This window comes from Pholcus phalangioides, unplaced genomic scaffold (assembly GCF_987345545.1).
Source record: "Pholcus phalangioides strain wild (caught in Gottingen) unplaced genomic scaffold, Ppha-v1.0 ptg000032l_1, whole genome shotgun sequence".
NCBI lineage: Eukaryota > Metazoa > Arthropoda > Arachnida > Araneae > Pholcidae > Pholcus > Pholcus phalangioides.
The window spans coordinates 10,530,020-10,554,415 of NW_028301622.1; the positions used below are offsets into that span (position 1 = coordinate 10,530,020).

Consider the following 24,396-nt stretch of genomic DNA (forward strand, 5'->3'; position numbering starts at 1 on the left):
ATGGGAACTATATTTTGCGGCGAAGGAATACACTCTCTACCTTTCTCTCCACTGCAAAGTTAACCTGAAACAAACTATAGGTAGTATGTCAGACCCCTGCAGTGTTTTGGTGCTGGCGGTATGGACATCAGACAAAAAACTGCTCTCATAGGGAAGTTTGCAGGAACTGTGATGAAGAGGGGCATAAAGATAGGGGGTGCTCTAACTCGATGTGCTGTAGCAACTGTAAGGAGTTGAATGATAAAAGAGGAACAACGCTGGTTACATCTCATAGATGTCAAGCACAAGAATGTGAAGTTCTAGCAAGAGAGGTTAGGCGATTGAGGACAAGAACAAACTATGGTTTGGAGTACGAGATAGGACTGAGATTCAAAGTTTGGGAGGCGTTGAGCAGGACAGACTTTATTTATCATTTAATAACATTTAGTATGTAAATGTGTTAAACTGTTTGATACTAATCTTTTGATCGGCATGTGATATTGTAAGAAAAATTCCATTCGTTCAAACCCTTAATTACCACTTAGTACTTGGGGAGTACAGTGGATTTAATAGCTTATTTAATTTCACTTAAGATGAAGTAGCATTTTGCTCAGCCTCCCCTGCTGGACAGGATTGCATTAGCGATGGTCCGATCATCAGATTAATACCACATATCCTTAGAAATGGGTCGGAGCATCATCTTAAGCTTATCCTGATGGTCCACTATTTTATTTAAGCTTGAAATCAATTTAAATGAGATAATCCTACAGTCATTATAAACTATTATTAAAGCAGAAGATGAATTAAGTGCAAGCAATTTTTCAGCTAGTTTTTGGTATGTGATACTATAGTTTTTAGTTATATTTTCTTCCTTCTATAAACTATAAATTATTTTTCATTATCTATTTTAGGCATTTTTATTTCCTTTTTGCCTGCCTATTTCAACCATTTTCAATGCCTAAACTTCCGTGGTCTAGAAATAAGAATATTGCAAATAAAAACAGTTGAACAAACGGTATCCAGAAAATAAATTCAGTCTTTAATCCTTTCCAGCTAACTGTCAATCAGTTTTTTCATAAATGAATGTCTACGTCACCATCTTCCTCAACAAGGATTGTCGATTATAAGCATTATATTGCTGCTTATTCACAAGGTTCTCATTCTTCGTAGCTAGAATTGAAAAATAAATATTATCAAGATTACTGAAAAATAAATTCAACTGTACAGCAAAATCAGTTCTTGATTGAAAAGGTATTTTTAAATTTACATACTCTAACAAATATCCCTTGTGAGCATTTTCTTTCATACCACAGAGCCGGTACTGGAGGGGGGAGGGGGTAAGCACTCAATATAAAAGGCATTCATAATTAAAAGACCCTATTTTAAAGTCACCTACAGGCGAAACCAGTCATCAGAAGAGGACTTCATGTGAGATGGGAATTTCTTTTGGGGAAAAATTAGTTGCACATGTCGCCACCAGGAGACATTTCATTAAGAAATGACATTTAGGCAAATGTTTACAATTGTTACTGCAACAAAACATGTTCCACATGGTGACCATCATTTTCAGATTCCATGTAAAATCGCAAGATGGCATGTTCCACATCTAACCAAACTGTGTGCAGGAAAATGTTCAGCCCGTGTAAAATGCTGCCTTTAAGGCCAGTAAAGTTCTTGGATTGTCACGACTAACCAGATGTTTCAAATGCCCCCAAAGCTAAAGAGCGCATGGGTTAAGGTCCAGGGCCTACGACGCACCAGCTACGTCCGCAACGACAATCTATACCACTCCTATAATTAATGTTTGACTTAAACTAGTAATTAATAAACTTAAAACACTAGCAAAAAATAACGTGTTCAGTCATCCCCCGTGAATACATAGCAAAGTTCACTACAGCTTACTAGACCATAGATTAGGGAAGTGCCGGCTGATGACACGTTCTTCTGTAAAATGTGTTTTAAGAACATTCTTAACACACACTGCAATGTGTGGAGGAGCTCCATCTTACCCCCAAAGCAGAATATTTTGCATTGTTCTGCAATGAGCCTTCGACTGACTGGAAATGTTCTGCAGTTTCAATAATACCCAAGCACAAAGCTATAGATCTATATCATAAAATTTCAGTTTCCAATATAGATCTATATCGGACCACGATATCGTTCTGGCTAAAAAAGGCATAGTCAGAGATAAATAGATCTATATCGTGAATGTGATATATTCAAATACTTCAAATTTCGGACAATAGATGGCGCCCTTTCAAAAGAAATAAAAAAGTGTAATTATCTGTAGGTGGGTGGGTTTGAACCCATATACACTGAACTCTTCCCATCTCTAACTCTGTATCTTACCAACCCACCACTACTGCACTGGCTACCTGTTGTTATTATAAAATTAATTTTCAAGTAATGGTTTTTTTACTTGTATTTTCAATCAAATTTATTCATTTTCATGTATGCACAAAAATTACAAAATAGAAATTTTGAGGCAGATAATTGAAAAAATTATATATACAAAAAAACACAAGAAACAAATTAATGCATTTCGTGTAGTATATTAATTATTTATTTAAAATTAATAATTTATGCTAATAAAACAAAAAATATGCAACAAAAAAAAAGTTAAAATTCTCAAAGTATGGTAAAAAATGAAAACATCAAAAGAAAAAAATAATAAATAATTTTAAGAAAAACACACACATATAAGCAAATTTTTGTAAATTAAAAAATATGTGCAATTATAAAAAGGCAATTAAAGTTACGGTGGATAAGTTCTTGCTCCTAAAATACCAACATCTACGATGTAAAACACACAGTAAGGATTTAATTATAACTGATGAAGTGATTTTGATATATCAACATAATTAATCCTATTAAAATCAAAATTTCATATGAAAAATTATTCATTCAAACGTTTTCATAATTTCCATTGAAACAAAAAATTGTACGCTCGACTTTAAATTTTCTCCAAATTTTTATTTGAAGGCAATATTTTTATTTAAAGGCAATATTTTTATTTAAAGGCAATATTTTTATTTAAAGGCAATATTTTTATTTAAAGGCAATATTTTTATTTAAAGGCAATATTTTTATTTAAAGGCAATATTTTTATTTAAAGGCACGTGATATGTTGATATATCAGCATATTGTGTATCTGATATATATCTTTGTCAGGTTCATGATATAGATATAGATGTATGTCATGTTCAGGATACAGAGCTATGTCTTCTTTGATAGATCTATATCAGGTCTATATTGAGAATATGATATAGATCTTTGTCAGGTTCATGATATAGATCTTTGTCAGGTTCATGATATAGAACATGTATGTTTTTCAAACTATATTAAAATAATTTATTGTGCCAAGTTATTGTCCTTCAAAGTAGAGATTATTCACATGGAATCAAATGCATATTCGACTGGAAAATTAAAGACTTGATCAATTGATATCATAAATAATTTGCACCATATAGGACAAGATCATTCTATATCATAGTTATGAAATATATAACAATATGGTCCAAATATTGTATTATATTGTTGTGCTAATGGGATAGTGTTTTCTACATTTTTCTTGAAATTCTTCCCGATTGTTCTGCAATAGCACTGATTGTTCTGCGACGTACATCACAGAATTCGGCATATTCTGCTTCAGGGCGTCTTACATAAAGATTGTGTCTGCAAGCCAGTGATGTGCTTGTAGAGCCCGAACAACTTTGTTCTATAACAGCAATACATATCACTTCCTGATGATCGAAAATGTCACTGGACCTGTAGAATGTAACTCCTCATAGAAGTAGGGACCAAGAATAAATGCAGTAAATTCACACCATACTGTCACTTTTGGTGAATGCAACAAAACCTCTAAGATAGCATGCAGATTTTCTGGTTCCCAAATTCGGCAATTGTGAGTATTGACTGCATCATCCAAGTGAAAATGCACTTCGTCTGTCCAGAGGTTATTTCAAGGCCATTCTGAATCTACCTCAACACTAGCTAGAAACTGCAGTGAGAACCGGAGTCGAGCATCATAATCAACCGCTGCACAAGTGAAATTTTATATGGATAATATCGTATCTGAGGATATTCTTCATGATCTTATGGACAATTGAATGCGGCATGTGTTACACACCTGACACTACGAAGATAATTTGAAGCTCTGTCCTCTTCCGCCTGAAGCGAAACCTCCTGTACTGCATCTATAGAAATGGGTTTTCTTCCTGTTCCAGGACGAACAGCCAACGATCCTTGTGGTTTCAAATTTTGTTATCATACTCTGAAGGTTTTAACATTCATTGACCTTTTTGAATCCTCTTCCAAGTCCAATATTTTTGTAGAGCAGTTACTGCAGTTACGCCTCTGATTGGAATTGTCCTTGGAGAATATAAATAGGGAATCTGATCACCACCATCTGACACTGCTGTAGTGAACATTGCTACGTATTCACGGGGGATGACTGAACACGTTATTTTTTGCTAGTGTTTTAAGTTGATTAATTACTAGTTTAAGTAAAACATTAATTAAAGGAGTGGTATAGATTGTCGTTGGTGCTAGCTGATGAGAAGTACAGAACATTGAGATCTCATCTTTGTAGTGACCCTTTTTCAATTATGTTTACCATTCTTTTTATTATTATTATTCATGTCAGTGTGGAATTGTCTATTGTGTGGCAACATATCTATTTTTATATAGTTAAAGCCAACTATTTTTTCTATTTGTTTACACACACGCTCCTGCTGTTGAGTTTATAATGGTTGTATAAATTATAAATAAAACATGTAAATAATTAAGAGGCAAGGTTTTCAACTTGTGAGCTCGCCTACCAAACGACATTGTGCCTTCAACACGTAACAGTGGTGACCTTTTTTTTTTGAACATGTGAGATGCAAGTGTTGCTGTTTCCCTTTCTCAACCATGTTGTTTGTGCTACGGACTGTGAACTTGCGTTTTCGGCTACCGCGTTTTACGGTTTCCAATGAAAACAGATGCTGTCATCTCACCTTCTGAAGATGTTATCAAGCATACAGTAGGCTCTTTTTGAACTTTTCTTCATTTGTGTCGCAAGCGCCATGATGTCAACGACTCAACCCGAATCGATGGAAATCAACCCAGTCGCGGTAAAAACGCCTCCGTTGTGGCAAAATCACACGGAATTGTGGTTCAAACAGATCAAATCATAATTTTTGCTCTCCAAAATTAGCGCTAACTAGATGAAATTCAACTATGTAGTTACTAGTTTAGATCAGCAGGAGCTCTCGGTCATTTCGAATATCTTAATGAATCCACCGGCTCAAAATAGCTATGCTATTAAAGAGCGGTTGATATCCCAGTATGCAAATCTTCTAGGTTGAAGACTCTTTTGCAAGGCCTAGTTTTGGGTGGCAAGCGCCCGGCACGTTTGCTATTGGATATGTGCGGTTTAGCTGGCAAGCATTTTGATAATAAAATGTTGAAAACTTTGTGGTTGCAACAATTGCCAGTAGCTGTTCAGCAGATATTACCCGTAAGCACTGACGACTTGCCGAAGCTTGTGGAGACGGTATATTGGTCATTACACAGTCCATGGAAGTCAGTTCAACCCAGCCGTGTCCAATCGATACCAGATTAGATGAGATCTGCACTCGCCTGTCTAGATTAGAAGCTAGACCTCATGGACAGGGTTTTCGTTATCGTTCGCTATCTAGGTCTCGCCAATCTCTCTCAGCGGGACAAACATCTCAAATATGCTGGTACCACAGGAAATTCCGGGAAAAAGCTCACAAGTGCAAAGCCCCATGCTCTTACAAGCAATCAAAAAACGAGTAGAGCATACGTTGGGGGCGCACAGCGAAAATGCTAATATTGCAAGTCGCCTATTTGTGTATGATCATAAAAACGGATTGCACTTCCTTGTTGATACTGGAGCATCGGTATCTGTGTTACCCGCTGAAAAATCTGAATTGTCAAACAAAACCAATGCCTTTCAGTTAACTGCTGCTAATGGCACTCAGATTCCTACATTTGGTACTAAGATACTGAACTTGGACTTTGGTCTGCATAAGAATTTCGTTTCAAAATTTGTTGTGGCCTCAGACAATAAGCCAATCCTAGGTGCTGATTTTCTTAATCGATACAGCTGTTTGATTGAACATGAACAAATATCGATTAGTTTTGCAAGATTTAAAGATGTCCATATCTGGATCCATGGCAGAAGTACCCTCCACTGGTGTGACATTTGCTATGCATGATACTATTGATTATCATAAGCTGTTATCCAAATTTCCAGAACGGATTAAGATAAATTTCTCGACCAAGTCCGTTAAACATAACGTTACTCATTTTATCGAGACAACAGGCCCGCCTGTGTTTGCCAAGGCCAGACGTTTGGCACAGGACAAGCTTACTATCGCTAAACACGAATTCGCTTACATGGAAAGTCAAGGTTGGTGTCTGCCCTCCAAAAGCAATTGGGCCAGCTCTTAGCATATGGTTGCGAAAGCAGATGGAGGATGGCATTGTTGTGGGGATTATCGCATGTTAAATGCCAGAACGAAACCCGAACGCTCCCCAATTCCACACTTGCATGACTTAGCTAATTTTCTCGCTGGCAAAACAATATTCAGTACCCTTGACTTGATTAAAGCATACTACCAGATTCTGGTTCAGCCAGCACACATTGAGAAGACAGTAGTCATAACTCCATTTGGACTATACAAGTTTCTTTACATGCCTTTTGGTTTGTGCAATGTCTGTCAAACACTGCAAAGGTTCATGAACTCTGTACTTAGAGAATTTGACTTTTGTTTTCCTTACTTGGATGATGTACTTATCGTTTTGACGTCTCCAGAGGAACATCTTGTTCACTTGAGATGCATTTTTGAGAAATTCTCTGAATTTGAAATTGTCTTGAATATTGATAAGTGCATTTTCGGAAAATCTGAAGTAGCATTTTTAGGACATGCTGTAAGTGAGCACGGTATCAAGCCATCGGAAAAGAAAGTTGAAACTATCAAGAACTATCCAAAACCACAGACCATTTAAGAACTGCGCCGATTTCTCGGGATGCTTAATTTTTACAGACGCTTTATCCCAAACGGCGCGAAAAAGCAAATTTTGCCCAACATGTACCTTAAATATAGCAAAACGCACGATAAACGTCTCATCCAATGGACTGAAGAATCCAAAATTGCCTTTGAACATTGCAAGACTGATTTGGCTAATATAACCCTTTTGTCATATCCACAGCAAAATTCTGTGTTGGCACTGATGGTCTCTCTCGATGGATCCAACTATGCGATTAGAGGTGCTCTACAACAACGACTTGGAAGTGACTGGCAAACCCATCACATTTTTCTCTCATAAATTGTCAAAATCTGAGTAGAACTACAGTGCTTTCGACACAGAACTATTAGCTATATATGCTGCTATAAAGCATTTTCTATACCTATTAGAAGGACAAGACTTTATAATTTTTAGTGACCATAAACCATTGTCCTATGTCTTCAATCACACACACACACACACATATCAATAAGAACAACTCAGCCAGGCAGATAAGGTATCTGGACTTTATATCGCAATACTCCACCGATATTCGTCATATATCTGGTGTTGAAAATGTTGTTGCTGACGCTTTTTCCCGTATCAGTTCAATCAAATTTCCTTCTCCTCTTGATTATGAAGAAATTACCAAAGCTCAAAGAGAAGATGAAGAGTTGAAACAACTTCACACTTCTTCTAGCTTAGAGTTCAAACTCATGCTGATCAACAATGAAATTGAAATTTTTTTGCGCCATTTCAACTGGAAAGGTTAGACCTTACATTCCTGAACCATTCAGACTTCAAGCATTCAGCACTGTACACAACTTGAATCATCCTGGCAAACGAGCTACTGAAACTTTGCTCTGCAGTCGCGTTGTTTGGAAAGATATGAAAAAAGACTGCGTAGAACGGTGCAAGGCTTGTCTTGCATGAAAAAATCTAAAATCATCAAACACACCAAAGCGCCACTTGGAAAATTCTCGTTGTGTGGTAAACGTTTTGAACATGTGCACATAGACATTGTGGGACCACTCCCATCTTCCACTCCCTGGAGGACATGACAGTAGAAACTGTTGCAAGATGTTTCTTTTCAGGTTGGATCAACCGTTTTGGTACCCCTGAGACCATCACCAGTGATTAAGGTCAACAGTTTGATAGTTCCTTGTTTCAAGCCCTTGCTACAATTTTTGGTATTAAAAGAATTTGTACGACACCCTACCATCCGGCAACAAATGGCTGTGTTGAACGTTTTCATCGTGACCTGAAGACTGCATTACGTTGCCTCGAAACTGACCACTGGACCAACATGCTTCCTAGCGTTCTTCTAAGTATACGCTCATGTGTAAAGAAGGACATCAGAGCTTCATCAGCTGAACTCGTCTATCCACTGTATACAAAAGCTTGCAGCAAAGCTGTCTCAGTATCGTAACCCGCCCACGAGAGTGGGGCCTGGACCATTCTTGTCATTTTTTGTCTTTTTTCCACACTATTAGTTCACTATAGAGGGGGTCCGCTGAAGAGCGCAGCCTACAGACCCCTGTTCCAGGATGTTGGGGGGGGGGGGTTCATGCACTTTATCGGCACCCAGAGGCAATTTCACTGTGGAATACGCCGTCTGTTTACTCCAATTTTCATTCTATCGAGACATTATGGCCTTCTACAAACTGAAACAGCAGCGGTCGCGCGGTAGCCCTGTACGTCCCTCCACAAGCTAGACGAGTAGATAAGGATTATTCTAGTGGCCTCCCTTATTCTAGTGGCTATAGCCCTGAGCACACACAAAATGCTGGTGTCCTTGACGTCTCAGCAGCCATGCCCATCACGATGTCTTTTCTTCCTTCCTAGGAGAACGACTGCCATGAGAGCCGGGGGGAGGCCCTTGTACAATGTTCTTTTCTTCGTTTCCGGCTTTTTTTTCTTTTCTTTTTTTCGTTTACTTGTACATGTATATAGTTGAAAAAACTTTCAATGAGATCTAAGGTACATAGTTCAAGATATCCGTCCATACTAGTACAAATTGATATAATTGATATTGAAGAGTCCTGTCTATTTTCCTATGGGATATATCTGAAAGAAAAAAAATCAAAAAGTTCTTTCTACGGGCCCCTCTGACTCCCGGGCCCTGTCAGCCCCCCTCCCCATGTGGGGGCCATGAACTTGATGATGATCCAGAATCGTGTTTTGTTATCAGACTTTGGCCAGGGGGATCACCAGCCACGATACAATTATTCACTCATTACACTTCACTCATAGTTAGAAAAAACTGGTCACAAATGGCAGCACTACACATATATATATATATAACAAGCATTACGCAGAACAAACAAACTGGCTGGTGTAACGTGCCGATGATCCCCCGGCGTAAAAGTCCGTAGTCACCGTCACGTGATCTGTTGTCATAAATGTTACTAGTCTTCAGCTGTGATCGTATGGCGACGATCAAGGCCGATCGTGATGTCCGCCTGCGATCGCATGCAAATGAGGTGACCTTGAAGCCGATTGGCTTGATCAGACACGTGCGGTCGGATGTTTTTCCTTTAAATACCGGCCGTACGTTGTAACAGGTCTGATTCTGCGTTCATCTAATCTTGTTCTATTCAACTGAAGCCCTCTAGTAGGACGGTTCACCGTCTTGCTACCGTATCCATTGGCCTTAAGCTGAATTGTTAAAATGCAATAATTTACATTGTTTGAATCCGCTTTCCGGAATCAAAAATATTAAATAATCTTCACAGTCAAAGTTCTTCATTGCTGATCCGGCCCTCAACCGAGAGGCCCCCTGGAACTGATCAAGGTGTTCCGGCTCTCAACCGAGAAAACTTCTCTGATATTTGCGGGGAAAGGCTAACAACATCGGATGTCCGATCACTATACAAGTTGACTGTTGATGATCATCAATTGGTGAGCCAGTATCTTTACTGTTAACGTCAAATAGAGGGCTTCACGTTATACTAATCTATTGTTAAAATTGACTAACCCTATAATTAATTTGAATAAATAATATTTCATGCGAAAGTTTATTTGCAATCATTTTCCACTTGTCGTTTGCCACTTTATTACTGAATATTTCGAACCGGGCAAGCAACTCCCATAAGGGACGTTGCACTGGACCCATCGCGAATTTTGGGATTTGACAATAACACATAATTTTCTAAGTGTTAATGTATGACAGGATCTTAATGAATGGAATAATGAATCTCTCTTCAGCCAACACTTCGAGATTGCAAAACAAGAAGTAATTCGACAGACAAACAGATTTATTTACAGAACAGCAATTTACATATATTTACAAGCTAATCAGAGAGCGAACAACTTTCTCGCAAAGTTCAATCACAACTGACTTTTCATTGAGTCTCTCTCTTCTCATCCTGTTGTCTAAGAAGGCCCATCATTTAGGGGGGGGCATAGGGGGCAACGACCCCCCCCTACTTTTGAAAATACACCAGAAATGGTATATATCTATATACATACATTGAGTACATGTGCTTCGCCTCCCCCCCCCCCCCCGGAAAAAGTTGAAATGACGGCCCAGCATCCAAGTAACGCTTTTTATAGGCTCAGAGAAATTTCTCGTAATTCCTGGAAAATGGCGCCACTGTCTGGGGGGGGGGGAGGAGGCGGGGAATCTTCTGAAATGTTCTCCGCCAATCGCACTTCCTTGTGATGAATAGAAACCGGTATCAACTGCTGTTGCCAACAGAAGATTGCAATATTTTTTTGAGAGACCATCTAAAAAAACAATCGTGTTATCTATTATCTATAGGTCATGACATTGGGCTGTTGTGGCTTTCAGGGGCAGCTCAAGCATACCTGCCGCCTTTAAACACGATCCTGGTGGGAGGCCGACAGGCCATTGGCCTATTTTACCCTGTGACTAACCTGATTTTTTAGCACAAAGTCACAGATACCATTATTTACCAAAAAAAATGTCCCTGACCACATTGTCTTAAATTGCAATCCAGGATGATTTGACCATTCTTAATTGTCCAGATAACTTGAACCACATTACAGCTCTTATTGGTGAGTCATCATTACCATCTTTCCCCCACATACAACCTCTTAAGCTAGGAATTGTGGTGGTTCCATGTAACACTTTCAGACATCAGTGCCACCAATGTGTAGGTTGATTTTCACATAGTAGAATTTTTTCTTTTGACCTCAAGGACTCAAGTCCTAACTTAAAGGATTGTGTGAGTTGCAGGGGTCAGCACGGATCATGGCCTCAAAAATAGTGAAAATAGTGACCAAATTGTTTAAAAAAGTGAGCAAATAGTGACCAAAATGTTTAAAAAGTGACCCAATAGTGACCAAAATAATTTTAGAAAGAGACCAAATGGACAATGAATTTTGATTATTACCAAATTGAATGAATTGAAATTGAATTTAGTTTTCACTAAACTTTGTATTTCAATGGAGCTCATCGAAATTGCTTTTTTTACATAATAGTGTGAAATAAATCAAACTCGAATGCATTCTGCTAACCAGAAAAGTTTTGAATAACTTATCAAATTTATCAACAACTATGTGTGAGAGAGTAACATTACATCCTTTCTAAGTAACAGTAGCAATGCCTTTCCCCTCCCCATAGGAGCCGTTAAAGTATTACGTCATCATAGATGGGGGGGAGGGGGTTTCCGATTTGCTGACTTTTGATGACAAGGGGGGAGGTTGAATAACGCTTACGTCATCAACCACCCTTTATGAAAATATGAGTTAGGATTCAGGGGGGGGGCAGAGCTGATGACGAAATTTTGCTGACAGGGGGGGGGGGGAGAGGGGTCAGCGTTTTGCTGACGGGAGGGGGGGGGTCAAAAATGGCTAAAAATTTGCTTATGTAATACTTGAATGGCCCCCATATTGCTATCCACAACCCATCTTAAAATCAATTTAAGCCGGAAAAACTTCAAAACGAGAAAACATTTTCACATTCAAAGAAGAAAAAAAAAATGAAATAACACAAAATTTGATGAGAGAATTTGTCCCATCTACATTCTAGTGGATTTTTCATTCATGTTATGCTATGAATGACAGTATACAAAATGTACTTTTTTTAACTAGTACAAATTGATTTACATAATTAGGTTTGTATAATATCTTCCAACAAATTTTAAGAAATTTACTATAATGATTGATTTTAAAAAAAACTAAAATTACATTTTAAACAATATTTTAAATTATTAAATTAAAATATTACTTAAACTACTGAATTAAATAAATTATTTAAATTATTAAATTAACTAAATTATTTTAATTGTTAGGGGCCGTTCAAGTATTACCTCATCATCGATGGGGGGGGGGGTTGGTTTCGACGATAATGCTTACGTCATCAACCACCCTTTATGAAAATATGAGTTAGGATTCAGAGGGGCAGAGCTGATGAAGAAATTTTGCTGCCAAGGGGGGGGGGTCAAAAATGGCTAAAAATTTGCTTACGTAATACTTGAACGGCCCCTTATACGTTGAGGGAGGGCAATCCATCCTCCCCCCAACGTCAATGGCAGAGCCTACTGATGTATACATGATGTATATCAATTGTCATCTGCCGCACCTCTAAGACCTTCAAGTCTATCTGCACCTATGGCTGGACTGGGAAGGGTGGGTGGGTCTACTCTTTTACAGGCAGAGGGGGCTCCAAAATAATACCCTCCCTTGGGCGAGGGAGAAAATAAATCAGTTTTGAAATTGGTTTTTGAGAGAAAAATTTGTAAATACATATTTTTCTTTTTTTTTACACACAACATACACCCCTAGCAAAAAAAACATTTACTACTTTACCCAGAAACAATATAATTTTGCCCCCCCCCCCCCGTAATTTTTAACAGAAAAAGACTCCGCGGTCTTCCCCGGTAAATTTCCCATGAACCTTGTAAGCACCAACGTGGCGACTTTTTTCCGCGCCAACCAATCGCCGTTTTGCGGCGGTCAATTCAAGATGGCTGACAAAGGCCACATAAAATTACAAAAAAATATATAATTTATAACATGAATCAACCAAATATGCGAAAATCGATAGAAATATATCGGGAAATACGGAAAATTAGGATAAAATGAACACAAAATTCGAATCAACGACATACGGGGTTTATAAATGCGGTTGATACAGTTTATGGATGCCGCTGTCAGGGCTACCTATTTTAATGCGAAAAAAAGTCGCCACGTTAGCTCTGACTCCTCCCGTAATTTTCAACGAACAAAAACAGTGAATTCACCCCCACCCGGGGCACCCGATTTACCATGGCCGTAATACGATATTTTTTCTGGAGGGGAAACGTAATTTTACTGCCCCTTGACTGTGAAATTCGATAATTTTGCAAAGGAATTTATTTCCTTTTCTTAAATATACCATTCCATCAAAAATTCCATTCGAGGCATTGCCCCCCCCCCCCCCGTGTTTTGGATTTGATCACGGTATGTAGCAACCCGCACCGCAAGTACGAACGAAAATTTACTATCGCCCGGGGCCGGTATCCATTTTTTTAACGGAAAAAGAGTAAACTCGGCACCCTTCCTCGTTCAACACCCGTGGAACCAGACCCCGCCCTCTCCTATTGCGGTCATAACAGCGACTCGAGACAAAAACGTTGTAATAACTTCCGAGGTCTAAAAAGGCTTTTTTTACACAACACCGAGAATGGAGCGCAATATGTCGATATTAAGTCAACAATCAGCATCGTGAAGATGCTCTAAATTAAGTTACGACCAGAGGCGGATAAAGGTCAGTTGTTGACGGCCCCGGGCATAAAAAAAAATTAATATTACGCCCCTTAAATTAGGAAAAAAGTATAAAGTAGGGGCCAAAGGCGCGGTCGCTGTGCCCACCGTTAAATCCACCTCTATGTACGGCTCGCATGCACATTAACTGAGTTTTCATCAGCCTGATGACCAATTTTCATCTTATTTGGTTAAACTAAACGTTGAATCCGAAGGTTTTAACAACTGGCTGTTGCGAAGATATATTTTGGAAAGAGAAAATTCAACTGCCCCTGCGGGGAATCGAACCCACTAGACTACAGAGGCAACGAATCTCTCAATCTTTCCTTGGAGCTCGTGTACACTGAAAAGGACCGTACATGGACGGCCAGACCAGACTCAGGCCAAGCTCACAACTGCTGACGCTGCCACCAGATGGCGACTTATGGAAGGATGACGTCACTTTCCGCTACCACACGAAGGTTTTTAACAACTGGCTGTTGCGAAGATATATTTTGGAAAGAGAAAATTCGACCGGAAAGTGAAAGGACGTGGGTTCGATTCCCAGCAGGGGCAGTTGAATTTTCTCTTTCCAAAATATATCTTCGCAACAGCCAGTTGTTAAAAACCTTCGTATGGTAGCGGAGAGTGACGTCATCCTTCCATAAACGTTGAATTGCAGGATTCTGTGATCTTTTCATAAATAGTTCTCCTTTCGATCATATCTGGGGCTACGGTTTCTTGCTGAGATTTAAATCCAGTTAGAAAAATAGTACGAATTTTATTTCTAGATAGATCGCGTTTTTCAGTCGGATGATTTTTTTTTTATTGTAAGTAAATTCAAAATACTTGCGAGCTTCTTTAACGTTGGCCAGCTACAAGTGAAATTCAATTCTCCAAAGCGTACTAATAATACGCTTAATACGTATTAATAGTACGCATCTTTAATAGGCGCGCTTTGGTATTCTCCCGCTGCGCGTAAGTTAGTTTCTGCACGGGCTCTCTTTATAAACTCGCTCAATGTAAATGAGCCTTTAAATCGTCATTTCAAATATTAAAAAAAATTAATAAAAGTAACGATAGAACAAACGACAAATGTAACTTGCTCGATGCTCCAAGAAAGGAATTCGGCCCTTAGGACTAAAACTTTTTAAAACAAATAAAATAAAGGATCAATTTTAAAATAAGATGAAAATGAAAGAATGAGTGGGGAAATAAGAAAGAATGGTAGTAGAGGAGGGGAAAAAATTCTTTGTTGTAAATAAGCCTTTTACGCTATTTTTTTCCGACCGGCTTTTCCATAAAATGACGACTCTTTAACTACAAGTATAAGGAGCTTTCTTTCCAAGCGCCTTGAAATCAAGTTATGCTGACGTCACACGGTATGCTCCCGGGAAGATAAAGACGCCTTCATATATATATAGGGGTTCCTTGTACGATCGTAGTTCAATGAAGGGAGGGAGAAAATTAGCGACCTTGAACCGGTAAAGTTCCTCCTTGAAGAAAAGAAAAACACTGACAGCGGAAAAGAGCGCGAGACTTAGGTTTTCTTGCTAAAAAAAGTGGAAAAAGTGACCTGGGCCCGAAAATAGGTAATAAAAGTGACCAGCTTCTAAAAAAGTGACTTTTAGGGAAAAAAGTGACCCGTGCCGAGCCCTGGAGTTGTGAGTTAGAACTATCGTGACTGAATATGAATTTTGGGGGACATTCATCAGACAGCAGCACTTAAACTTGAACTTCCAGGGAGGTTTAAAGATGGCTTCCTGGTTTTCCCTCAAATTCTTCGAACATTTTTGTCGCCAAGTTATGGCTTAAAAGTGCGATATCATGTGAATTTTCAGTACTGGAAATTTTTTTTTTTAAATTTGTGTCTGACTAAAGCCTGAATTGTCTGCCACCAAACTGGTGGCAGGTTGTAAGGGGCGACGCACCGCTTTGCTACGCACCCCTTGCACCCTCGCTTAAGTCACCCCTGGTGGCCTTGGTATTGGCATTTGTATTCTATTTTATTTCAGTTAGAGGTATTTGTTATTTGGGATCTTATTTTATTGTATATGTTTGTTCAAATGATTAACAAAATGCTACTATTGTATACTCTTCCCCAAGTGAAATTCCATAATTCATAGCTGAATATATCCATGTATAAAATACATCTGTGGATTTTTTTATTGACAATATATCTAAGTTTATACATAACAATTGTAAAAATTCTCTTTTAATAATTTTTTCGCAATGCAATTTTCATTTCAAATCATCTTGTATTATTATGCCCAAATAATCATATTCGGACATTCAATTTATTTCTTGACAGTTACACTGGTTAATTATTAGTCAATGGCAGTGATTAAGTATTTTAATGCAGATGTCTATGTGTTCTAGCCTTTATATTTCTGCTTTTTAAACACATGTATTTAGTTTTTTTACATGTTTAATTTTAGTTAATGTTTTATTAGCCATAAATTGATTTTAATTAGGTCCTCTTCTACTTCTTTATGAGACTTTCCATTTCAATATTCCAACATATAGCACAGTATCATCAGCGAAAGTTCCATTCAGCTTCAATTTACAAAAATTATTGATATATATTTAAAACATACAATGGTCAATCCTGAAATAGATTCTTGTGGTATGCCTTTTTTGACTTAATGAAATGTGCTTATTTTTTCAGTAATTTCAACAGCCTGCTGTCTAATATAGTAATAGCTTACAAACCATTTTATCATATTATTTCTTATTCCTGCTACTAATAATTTTCTAATCAGAAAATATCAAAGTCCACAAAAGGCTCTATCGAAGGCTTGTTTCACATTTGGGAAGACTGTTATAGAATATTTATTGTTGTTGAATCCTTTATATAAGAAATCATTCAATTTAATTATGTCCACTTTTAGCCATTCTTAAATTTTTATTATCTATATTTTATTTTCATTTACAATTTTTACTCATGATAGTCATTTTCTTTATTTTATTTATAGTTATAGTTTTTATAATTATATTTTTATAGTTTATAACTCATTTATAATTATAGTTCATTGCTCGTACAGTAGATGAGATAACAACATGAGACTCATTCGTCAGAAATTCCATGGAGGAATATGAACGCAGTGCATGTGTGGTTTAGTCAGGACCGCAACTGGATGCTTGGTCAGCAAAGCTAGACTTAGGCAGGTGCGAACGCACTAGGCTGCAAAATATTAGGGGGCCGTAAAACTGGATTTTATTACATTATGTACAATATTTTGAATAACTGCTTTTATAAATCCAGAATTTGAAATTCCATTGATCTGTTGATAAAAAACATTGATTTATTGACAGACACACATACAGTAATGAATCTGTACCCCACACCCTCGAATTTTACCTCTATCATCTTTTCGCAATTATTAATAGTTTTTACACTTATTTAGTGGCAATGTGCATGGAACATCAATGCACCTTCCTGTGTACATGGATTTTTGTTCAGGTTACATTAAATGGTTAGGTCTCCTGGAGGCAGCAGAGTCCCCCAGGACAATATGCTTACACTTAGAATTATTTAAAACTTAATCAAAATTTTTAAATAATTGTTGTTTTTTAATTTAAAATTCACTTTTAGACCGATCGTCGCCACATTTTGTATATATACCAAACAGGATTGGATTGAACCGTAGGCAACTTTAAAAGTTCGTCAGAGCTGGACAAATGCCTGAAATGGGCGAAAAACTGTCGGGCAACAACGGTTTTGGGGCCTCAACAATTACTTTCGGAACGTTTACTTTGGTTACCGTGGTTTCCAAAAATGTGTTTCAGATGTTTATATATGCCTTTATAACGGTTTGTCACTCTTTTCCAATTCTCCCAGTAATTGAAGAAAACCCGGGAAGAGCGTCGGGTATTTGTGCTAGCCTATATACAGGGTGTCCTGCAAGTGCTAATGCATTCTTTATCTCATCAACCGCCCATCGTAGAGATGTAGTTTGAATTTAAAAAATACTTAAAAGGTGTTTAAATAAAAATGACTAAGCACTGCTATCATTTTCGCATCAGTTGATCAAACTTGGCAATGGAAGAATTCCCGTAGACCGAAGCACTGGACTGATTACGTTCCCAAATGGATTTTGCCAGTTGTCAAATTCAGTTCAAGAACTTGCAGACAAAGTCTTTCGAAACATTCAACAAAATCACCGAAACCATATGTGGCTTTGTGAGAGAATGATTCTGGCACCGAAAAATGACAGTGTGAATAAGATCAACCAAAAAAAATAATTCCAGGAGACTCCACATCTTAAAATCGGTTGACACAGACTCAGCGCAAACAGTTCTGTATCCTGCAGAATTTCTGAACTCTTTTGATATTCCGGGTATGTCACCATACAACTTGACCCTCAAAGTCGAAGCACCTATAATGCTTTTAAGAAATTTGGAGACACAGAGACTCTGCAATGGCAGCAGACTCTGCATGAAGAAATTACAATTACATCATCGAAGCACCGATTCTAACTGGATGTGCCAAAGGAGAAGACGTTTTCATTCCACGTATCCCAATTATCACTGAAGAAATGCCATTCACTTTAAAACGATTACAGTTCCCAATTTGTTTAACTTTTGCCATGACAATCAACAAAGGCCAGTCGTTAGCAGTGGCAGGTATCAACCTACTTGAGCCCTGTATTTCTCACGGACAGCTTTTCGTCGCATGTTGGTAATCCCAAAAATTTGTACATCTACACACCAGATGGAAAAACTAAAAACATTGTGTATCCACAAGTGATTGCCTCAAGTTTTTAATTAAAATATTTAAAAATAAAAGTAATTTTTTCTTACTTGATGCAGAAATGTTTTTGATTAAAAATTAATTAATAAGTTTTTAAATTTTTTACAGGGCGGGCAACGTCGCCGGGTATCAGCTAGCGTATAATATTTATAAACATTGCAAAGAATTCTGATGTATACATTACCAGCTAAAAATGTTTTTTATTAACAGTACCATGTGCAATTATACAAATGAATGAAAACTTTGCAGAATATGAAAAGCATACAAAGAATTATTATTTTTTAAAATGTTCCTACTTCTAAATGAATCCTACTTCTTCCTCCTTCGCTTGATAAAAATTAAGGCTCACAGTTAATCGGTCAAAACAAAATGTGCACAAATAAAAATTCTTCTGGATGTATTCAGTGTTTTTTCCAGCTTTTCAAGTCAAAGTAGGTAGATACTTTCTGTATAAATTTAACTTTTTTGGTCCCTGTGGAAGTATAACGTTTCTCTTTGTGACGTTTTGATAATAATTAGGCAAAATAATGTGATTAATAAGTATCTCGATCAACCAGAAGAAATGAATTCTGAGCTAACTCGGATACCAGAAACCTCATTTAATATAGACGATCCTTGAATATTTGAAGAAAAAATTACCTAAAGCCCTGACTATGACCTCCGCACCCTAGAGCGGGGCCCCAAGGCTGAAGCCTCTGGTGATTCCCAGATCAGACTTTTCACAGGCCGCTTTATTATAGCTTGAAAAAACAAACAATGATAAGAATCGTCCCCAGGGCTAGAGCCCTGTCCTTGGGGGTGGGGCATGACCTTAACGTACAAAAACAAAACAGTTATCAAATAAAGATGTACTACACGTACGCAATGACAGCCCCTTACCCATAAAAGGTCGCACTGAGCTTATGAAAAATGTACGTGTCCGCTCAAACTTTAAATGACCACATGCTACCAGGAAAAAAAATTTAACCTATGCGTCGCAGCTTTTGTCCTCTCAAATGTAGGGTCCATGATAAGGCAGTTTCGGTTTTAGTACAGCACAAGGTGGATGGTTTCCCCTAGTCAGACTTTGCACGCCAGTGCTGGGATCAGCCAAATACGTTTTGTTTACATCAGTGACCCCAGGTGAGCCCTGTGGTCTTTGTTTGTGTGACTTACAGCGTGAGTAAGAATGTGAATGACCAAACTAGTGACCTAAAGAGCGAGGGACCAGTTCAGTGAGTGGCTTAGAGTCAACTGTCTGAAGCGTATACTGGGCCCTCGGATAAAGTAATTTTTCTGAGACCCCCTATCTGGTGAGTCACGTTTACTTTCAAAAATTTAAGCCTGATATAGTTTTCAAGAGGCTCCCCTCTGCATTTGAGGCCCCATCCACAGGGAATGTGTTAAGGCGGCACTACCTAGAGAGCGTGTAAGTAACCAAACAGTGACCAAAACCAGCGTCAAACATGTGAGTGTCCAAAACAGGGTGCAAGCATGTAAATGACTAAAAGAGGTTACTTTAACATAGGTGTACTTGTTGCATGGGGGGGGGGGGTAAGCGGGCTATAACATAGGATGGAGAATTTGTGAAAAGATTAGTCCAGAAAATTAGACTAGAGTGAAAAAGGCGGCAAAAAAAATTCTCGTAACCTACAAGTGGCAAAACCATAAATGTGCTTCTGACTGAACATCAAAATTAGTCTCGATCTTCATGCCTGAATCATTCGGTTTCAAATAAACAACTCATAAAGAATGAAAACTTTAACTTAGGACCACCTTAACATGAGTTTTGAAGAATTGATAATCAGGAAATATAAAATCTTGGAAACACAAATACACAAAATACTGAATGGTAAATCTTGCTTAATTGAATAGGAAGTCAAGACAAAATATGAAAATGTTTTTTAAATAGGAATGTATAACATTGAAAAGTTATTGAAGCAAGTATAGACTGTTTTTGATAACAAGAAATAATTGACACATATTTCAATAAAATATGAGGGGCAATAAGTTGTGTGCATAATTAAGAAAAATTTAACAGCAAAAAAACTTCCCACTGAAATTCTAATTGTTCAATTTAAAATAATAAATTTATTTTTCAATTTTGTGCAGACTATGGCTGTCACAATTCTATTCAAAAACATGTTTTTCCGCCACAGATACAGAAGCTTACTTTCACTAATAATTAATTATGATTATCAAGTGCACAACATTAATTTTCAGAATTTTTTGTCTAAAAAGATTCTTCTTGAGGTTAAATTTAATTCCCGCAGAATATCAGACACCACATAATCAATCAATTTTATGTAGTGGATTCCGCTTATAACGTTCCTCAGGGTGAAACTTGGGGGGGGGGAGGAGGAGGGTTTGGGGTCTCAGGCACTGGACTGGGGAGGGGGTGAATTTCAGCCTTTTACTTATCTGCCCTTTAACATTACAAAGGACACCAAGAACCTTTTCCCGCTCAGTACGATTCATTTTCGTGGTCCCCACTTCAACTAATACTCAGACTAAAGATGTTGTAAGCGGAAAACCGCTTTAAACAGGAAATAATAACATTTCCCGTATAAAGCGTTTTTCCTGCTTACAACAACTTTTATGACTGTTTTTTGGAAAAAAATTATAAGTGGGATCCCACTTATCCTCCCGCTATGTTAAAGGGGGGGGGGGCTTTTCTGAGATTTTTCATGCTTTTAAGCCCCACTATAGTGAAATTTGTAGAGTGAAAAATCAAAAAATGATGAGAATCGTCCTGAGACCTGTTAGCCTCACCCTGTGGGGAGTCCCGTGTTAATGTCATTATCAGTGAATCCGTAAGCGAATGCAGATTCATTCTTTGGGAAAACCCCCAGGGGTGCTACAGAAGTAATAGAATTAATTTTCCTAACCCATTTATTTTAAAACTTTAACATTTTCACTGACCGAAAATAGCTTTTTTTTCACAAAGATATGATCATTTTTTGGTCCACGCCAAGCTTGCATGTTTCAGGACTGAAGTAAAAAAAGAGATAACAAGGGCTAGAAAACGATGATTCATCTCATTCAATGGCTTGTGCTTTATTGTGTGTTACCAAGAAAACTGAAGAGTGTACATTTCCCCTCTCCCTCGCAAAAAATTACACATGTGCCCTTAGGCACTAGAGGTATGTTGCAGCGAAAAGGCAGTGTGATGGCCAAATCGCATGGAATCCCTACAGAACCTTGGAGGGAATACAATTGATCCCCCTCTCTGGCTATGGCTTCTTTATTCTTTCAATCTACAAGTCGAAAATTCTCATTTTGAGATAATCAAGTTTTAAGTTTCAAAACTGGCACTTTTCTTGTACTAATTCAAATTTTAAAACAATGTCTCGAACCAATGAAAATCAAGGCTGGCATAGCACTGCTCTTACATTCAATGTATAGATAATTTCCCAAACCTTTTGTTCCATTGCCCCCCTTCTTCAAAAACTTTTTTTCTCATCGCCCCCAATTGAAGTGTGCCCATTGTATCTTATACTATGCCCATAGCTCCTATCACAGCCCTGGACAATCCCATTGCCCACCACAGGACCATATTGCTCAATTTGGGAAACACTGACATAGATCTACATTTATCGAACTGATTTATATGTAAAAAAACATGATTTGGACTTGTACTGTTGTTCTTCGCACCGATTCAATTATTTTGTTCTAAGGGTACTCATCTACCAGTATTCGAGCTAACTCCTGTCCTACTAAAAAAAAAATTGCAGCAATAGCATAGACCTTGCAATTGACTTGGAGGCTCAACACCACAGCCCTGTCATCACAGTACCCTACCCGTCAATGCAAAATTACATGTAGGTCAATGTAGCACTAAAAGAAATCAGCCTTTACTATCTATATATTTGTTAGACACAGCATTTTGTTTTCTATTTTTTCATATCAACCGAAAAATTTCAAAAAAATTATAAAAGAGCTATATTCACCAGGTTGACTGTATGGGTCCATCTTCTTGGGTACCAAGTACTGCTCATGAAACTGAGGTAAATTCTGAACAGGCTGGGGAACAAATGCGTGTACATTAGCATTATCATGATTCAATTCCTTCTGTGATTGCATAGTGACTTTATTGACTGCCTGAAAGTTGAAAATTGAAAAAAAGTTAATGCACACAAACATTTAAACATTAATATTTAATTAATGCAAACATTTAAACATTAATATTTATCTAATGCAAACATTTGAACATTGATATTTATTTAATGCAAACATTGATATTTAGTTAACACAAACATTGATATTTAGTTAACACAAACATTGATATTTAGTTAACACAAACATTGATATTTAGTTAACACAAACATTGATATTTAGTTAACACAAACATTGATATTTAGTTAACACAAACATTGATATTTAGTTAACACAAACATTGATATTTAGTTAACACAAACATTAATATTTAAAGAAAAAATGAAAATTCCCATGGAAATAAGGATATTAATTCTTTCAAGTCCAAGAGATGGCCCGGATAGGGAGTATGGGCATGCTTTGGATTTGTGAAAAGTGGGAAGAAAATGAAAGATCTTGTCAGAGGCAGGAACCTGAAAAAACAAATCTATCCAGGCGAAGTCGGTGTAGTGTGTTTCAGTCTTTAGGGGCATAGAAGGGTGAGGAGGGAAAAAAAGATTAGTCAAAACTTGGACAAGTCAACTTTGAAGAAAGAAAACCGGCTGTAAAAAATTTAAATTAAGTAATATTGTAAACAGTTAAATAATATCAAAAATTTCTAATGGAAATTTTATAAATTTCAATGTTCTTTGAAATAGAAATTTGTAATCGTTTTCATCATACACTGGGCTTTTTTACACATACAGTAAAAAAGTTGCATTTAATTTTGGTCCATGGTGAATTAAGTATGCACACTCAATAGAGCACTGCTGAATTACTTTTTGATGATTTGTGGTACAGGAAGGGAAAACTTCTTTTTCTTGCGCATAAACAGAAAAGTGTATTGCCGACTGGAATTTGAGAATTAAAGGTTGGTGTAAAAGTTATTGAAGCATTTAGCAAGAAGCTTGGAGTCATGAGGATTGTTGAATAATACAGCATGTGATTATTTAAGGATTTCTTATAAACTATTAACTATGTAACAAACAGAAAAAAGTACAGTAATTAAATAAAAAACAAGTTTGCAGCAAAGAAAGGGACTTTCTAGATATGATCATTTGATCATTTTTGTTGCGCCACGGTCATTTTCTACACACGAGGGCTAATTAGACCAGGACCTACAATTCATTGCCGATTCTGAACGGCAGGCTTGTTTTGTACTCATCGAGAAGTTGGTCCGCTAACCTCTCGATGGGGGAGACTTTAGATATTGGTGCTAAGATGAACTTTGAAAAAAAAAAGTTGTTTGGCTCTACCAGGGATCAAACATGGGTCCTCTTTCAGTCCAGACAAGCATGTTACCCAATACACCAAAGACACAACTTTTCTAACCTTACAAACAAGAATATTAGCGACATTGCAGCCTCCCTTAACTTCAGCGAATATGCTCCAGAGGGTGACAGTAAAGAAACATGTTATTTTTCCGGCCTACAACATATCAAAGAAAGAGGCACTTTATTTTTTATAAATACAGAAAAAAGCCTTTTTTGATCTTCTGTAGGCTGGAAAAATAACATCTTTTTCCAGAAGTTTACGTAGGAGTGTCTTCACATGCTGATTATTTGCCACTGCTAAATATGAAATGATATTTTTTTTCGTAGTGAAATTGGCATCAGTGGATGTCATTAAATTATATACAGGAGAGAAGTTACGGTTACATATTTGCCAAGTTGCACAAAAGCAGCATTTTAATTTGTCTGCATTCTAGTTTGAGAGAGGGAGAAATGGCTAGATGCTGGAATTACAGATGTGAAGGCACATTTTGTCACAAACATTTCTGTTGTGCCTTTTCTATTGTTTAAACAGTAACATGAGCAGGATAGGGCAATTGCCCCAGGTGGAAA

The 24,396-nt window shown here is 37.4% G+C and overlaps 1 protein-coding gene across 3 annotated transcripts in view; it reads right to left on the reverse strand.

The window, feature by feature from the left end:
* Positions 1 to 998: 998 nt before the first annotated feature.
* LOC149066944 (uncharacterized) overlaps positions 999 to 24,396 on the reverse strand; it is a 110,156-nt gene continuing 86,758 nt past the window's right edge. For all 3 annotated transcript variants that reach the window (XM_089253167.1, XM_089253166.1, XM_089253168.1), the window contains 2 exons: positions 22,369 to 22,519; positions 999 to 1,149 (listed from right to left, as the gene is read on the reverse strand). In XM_089253167.1, the coding sequence (XP_089109293.1) occupies positions 1,067 to 1,149; positions 22,369 to 22,519 (234 nt within the window). In that variant the 3' untranslated portion in view covers positions 999 to 1,066. The remainder of the gene's footprint in view (positions 1,150 to 22,368; positions 22,520 to 24,396) is intronic.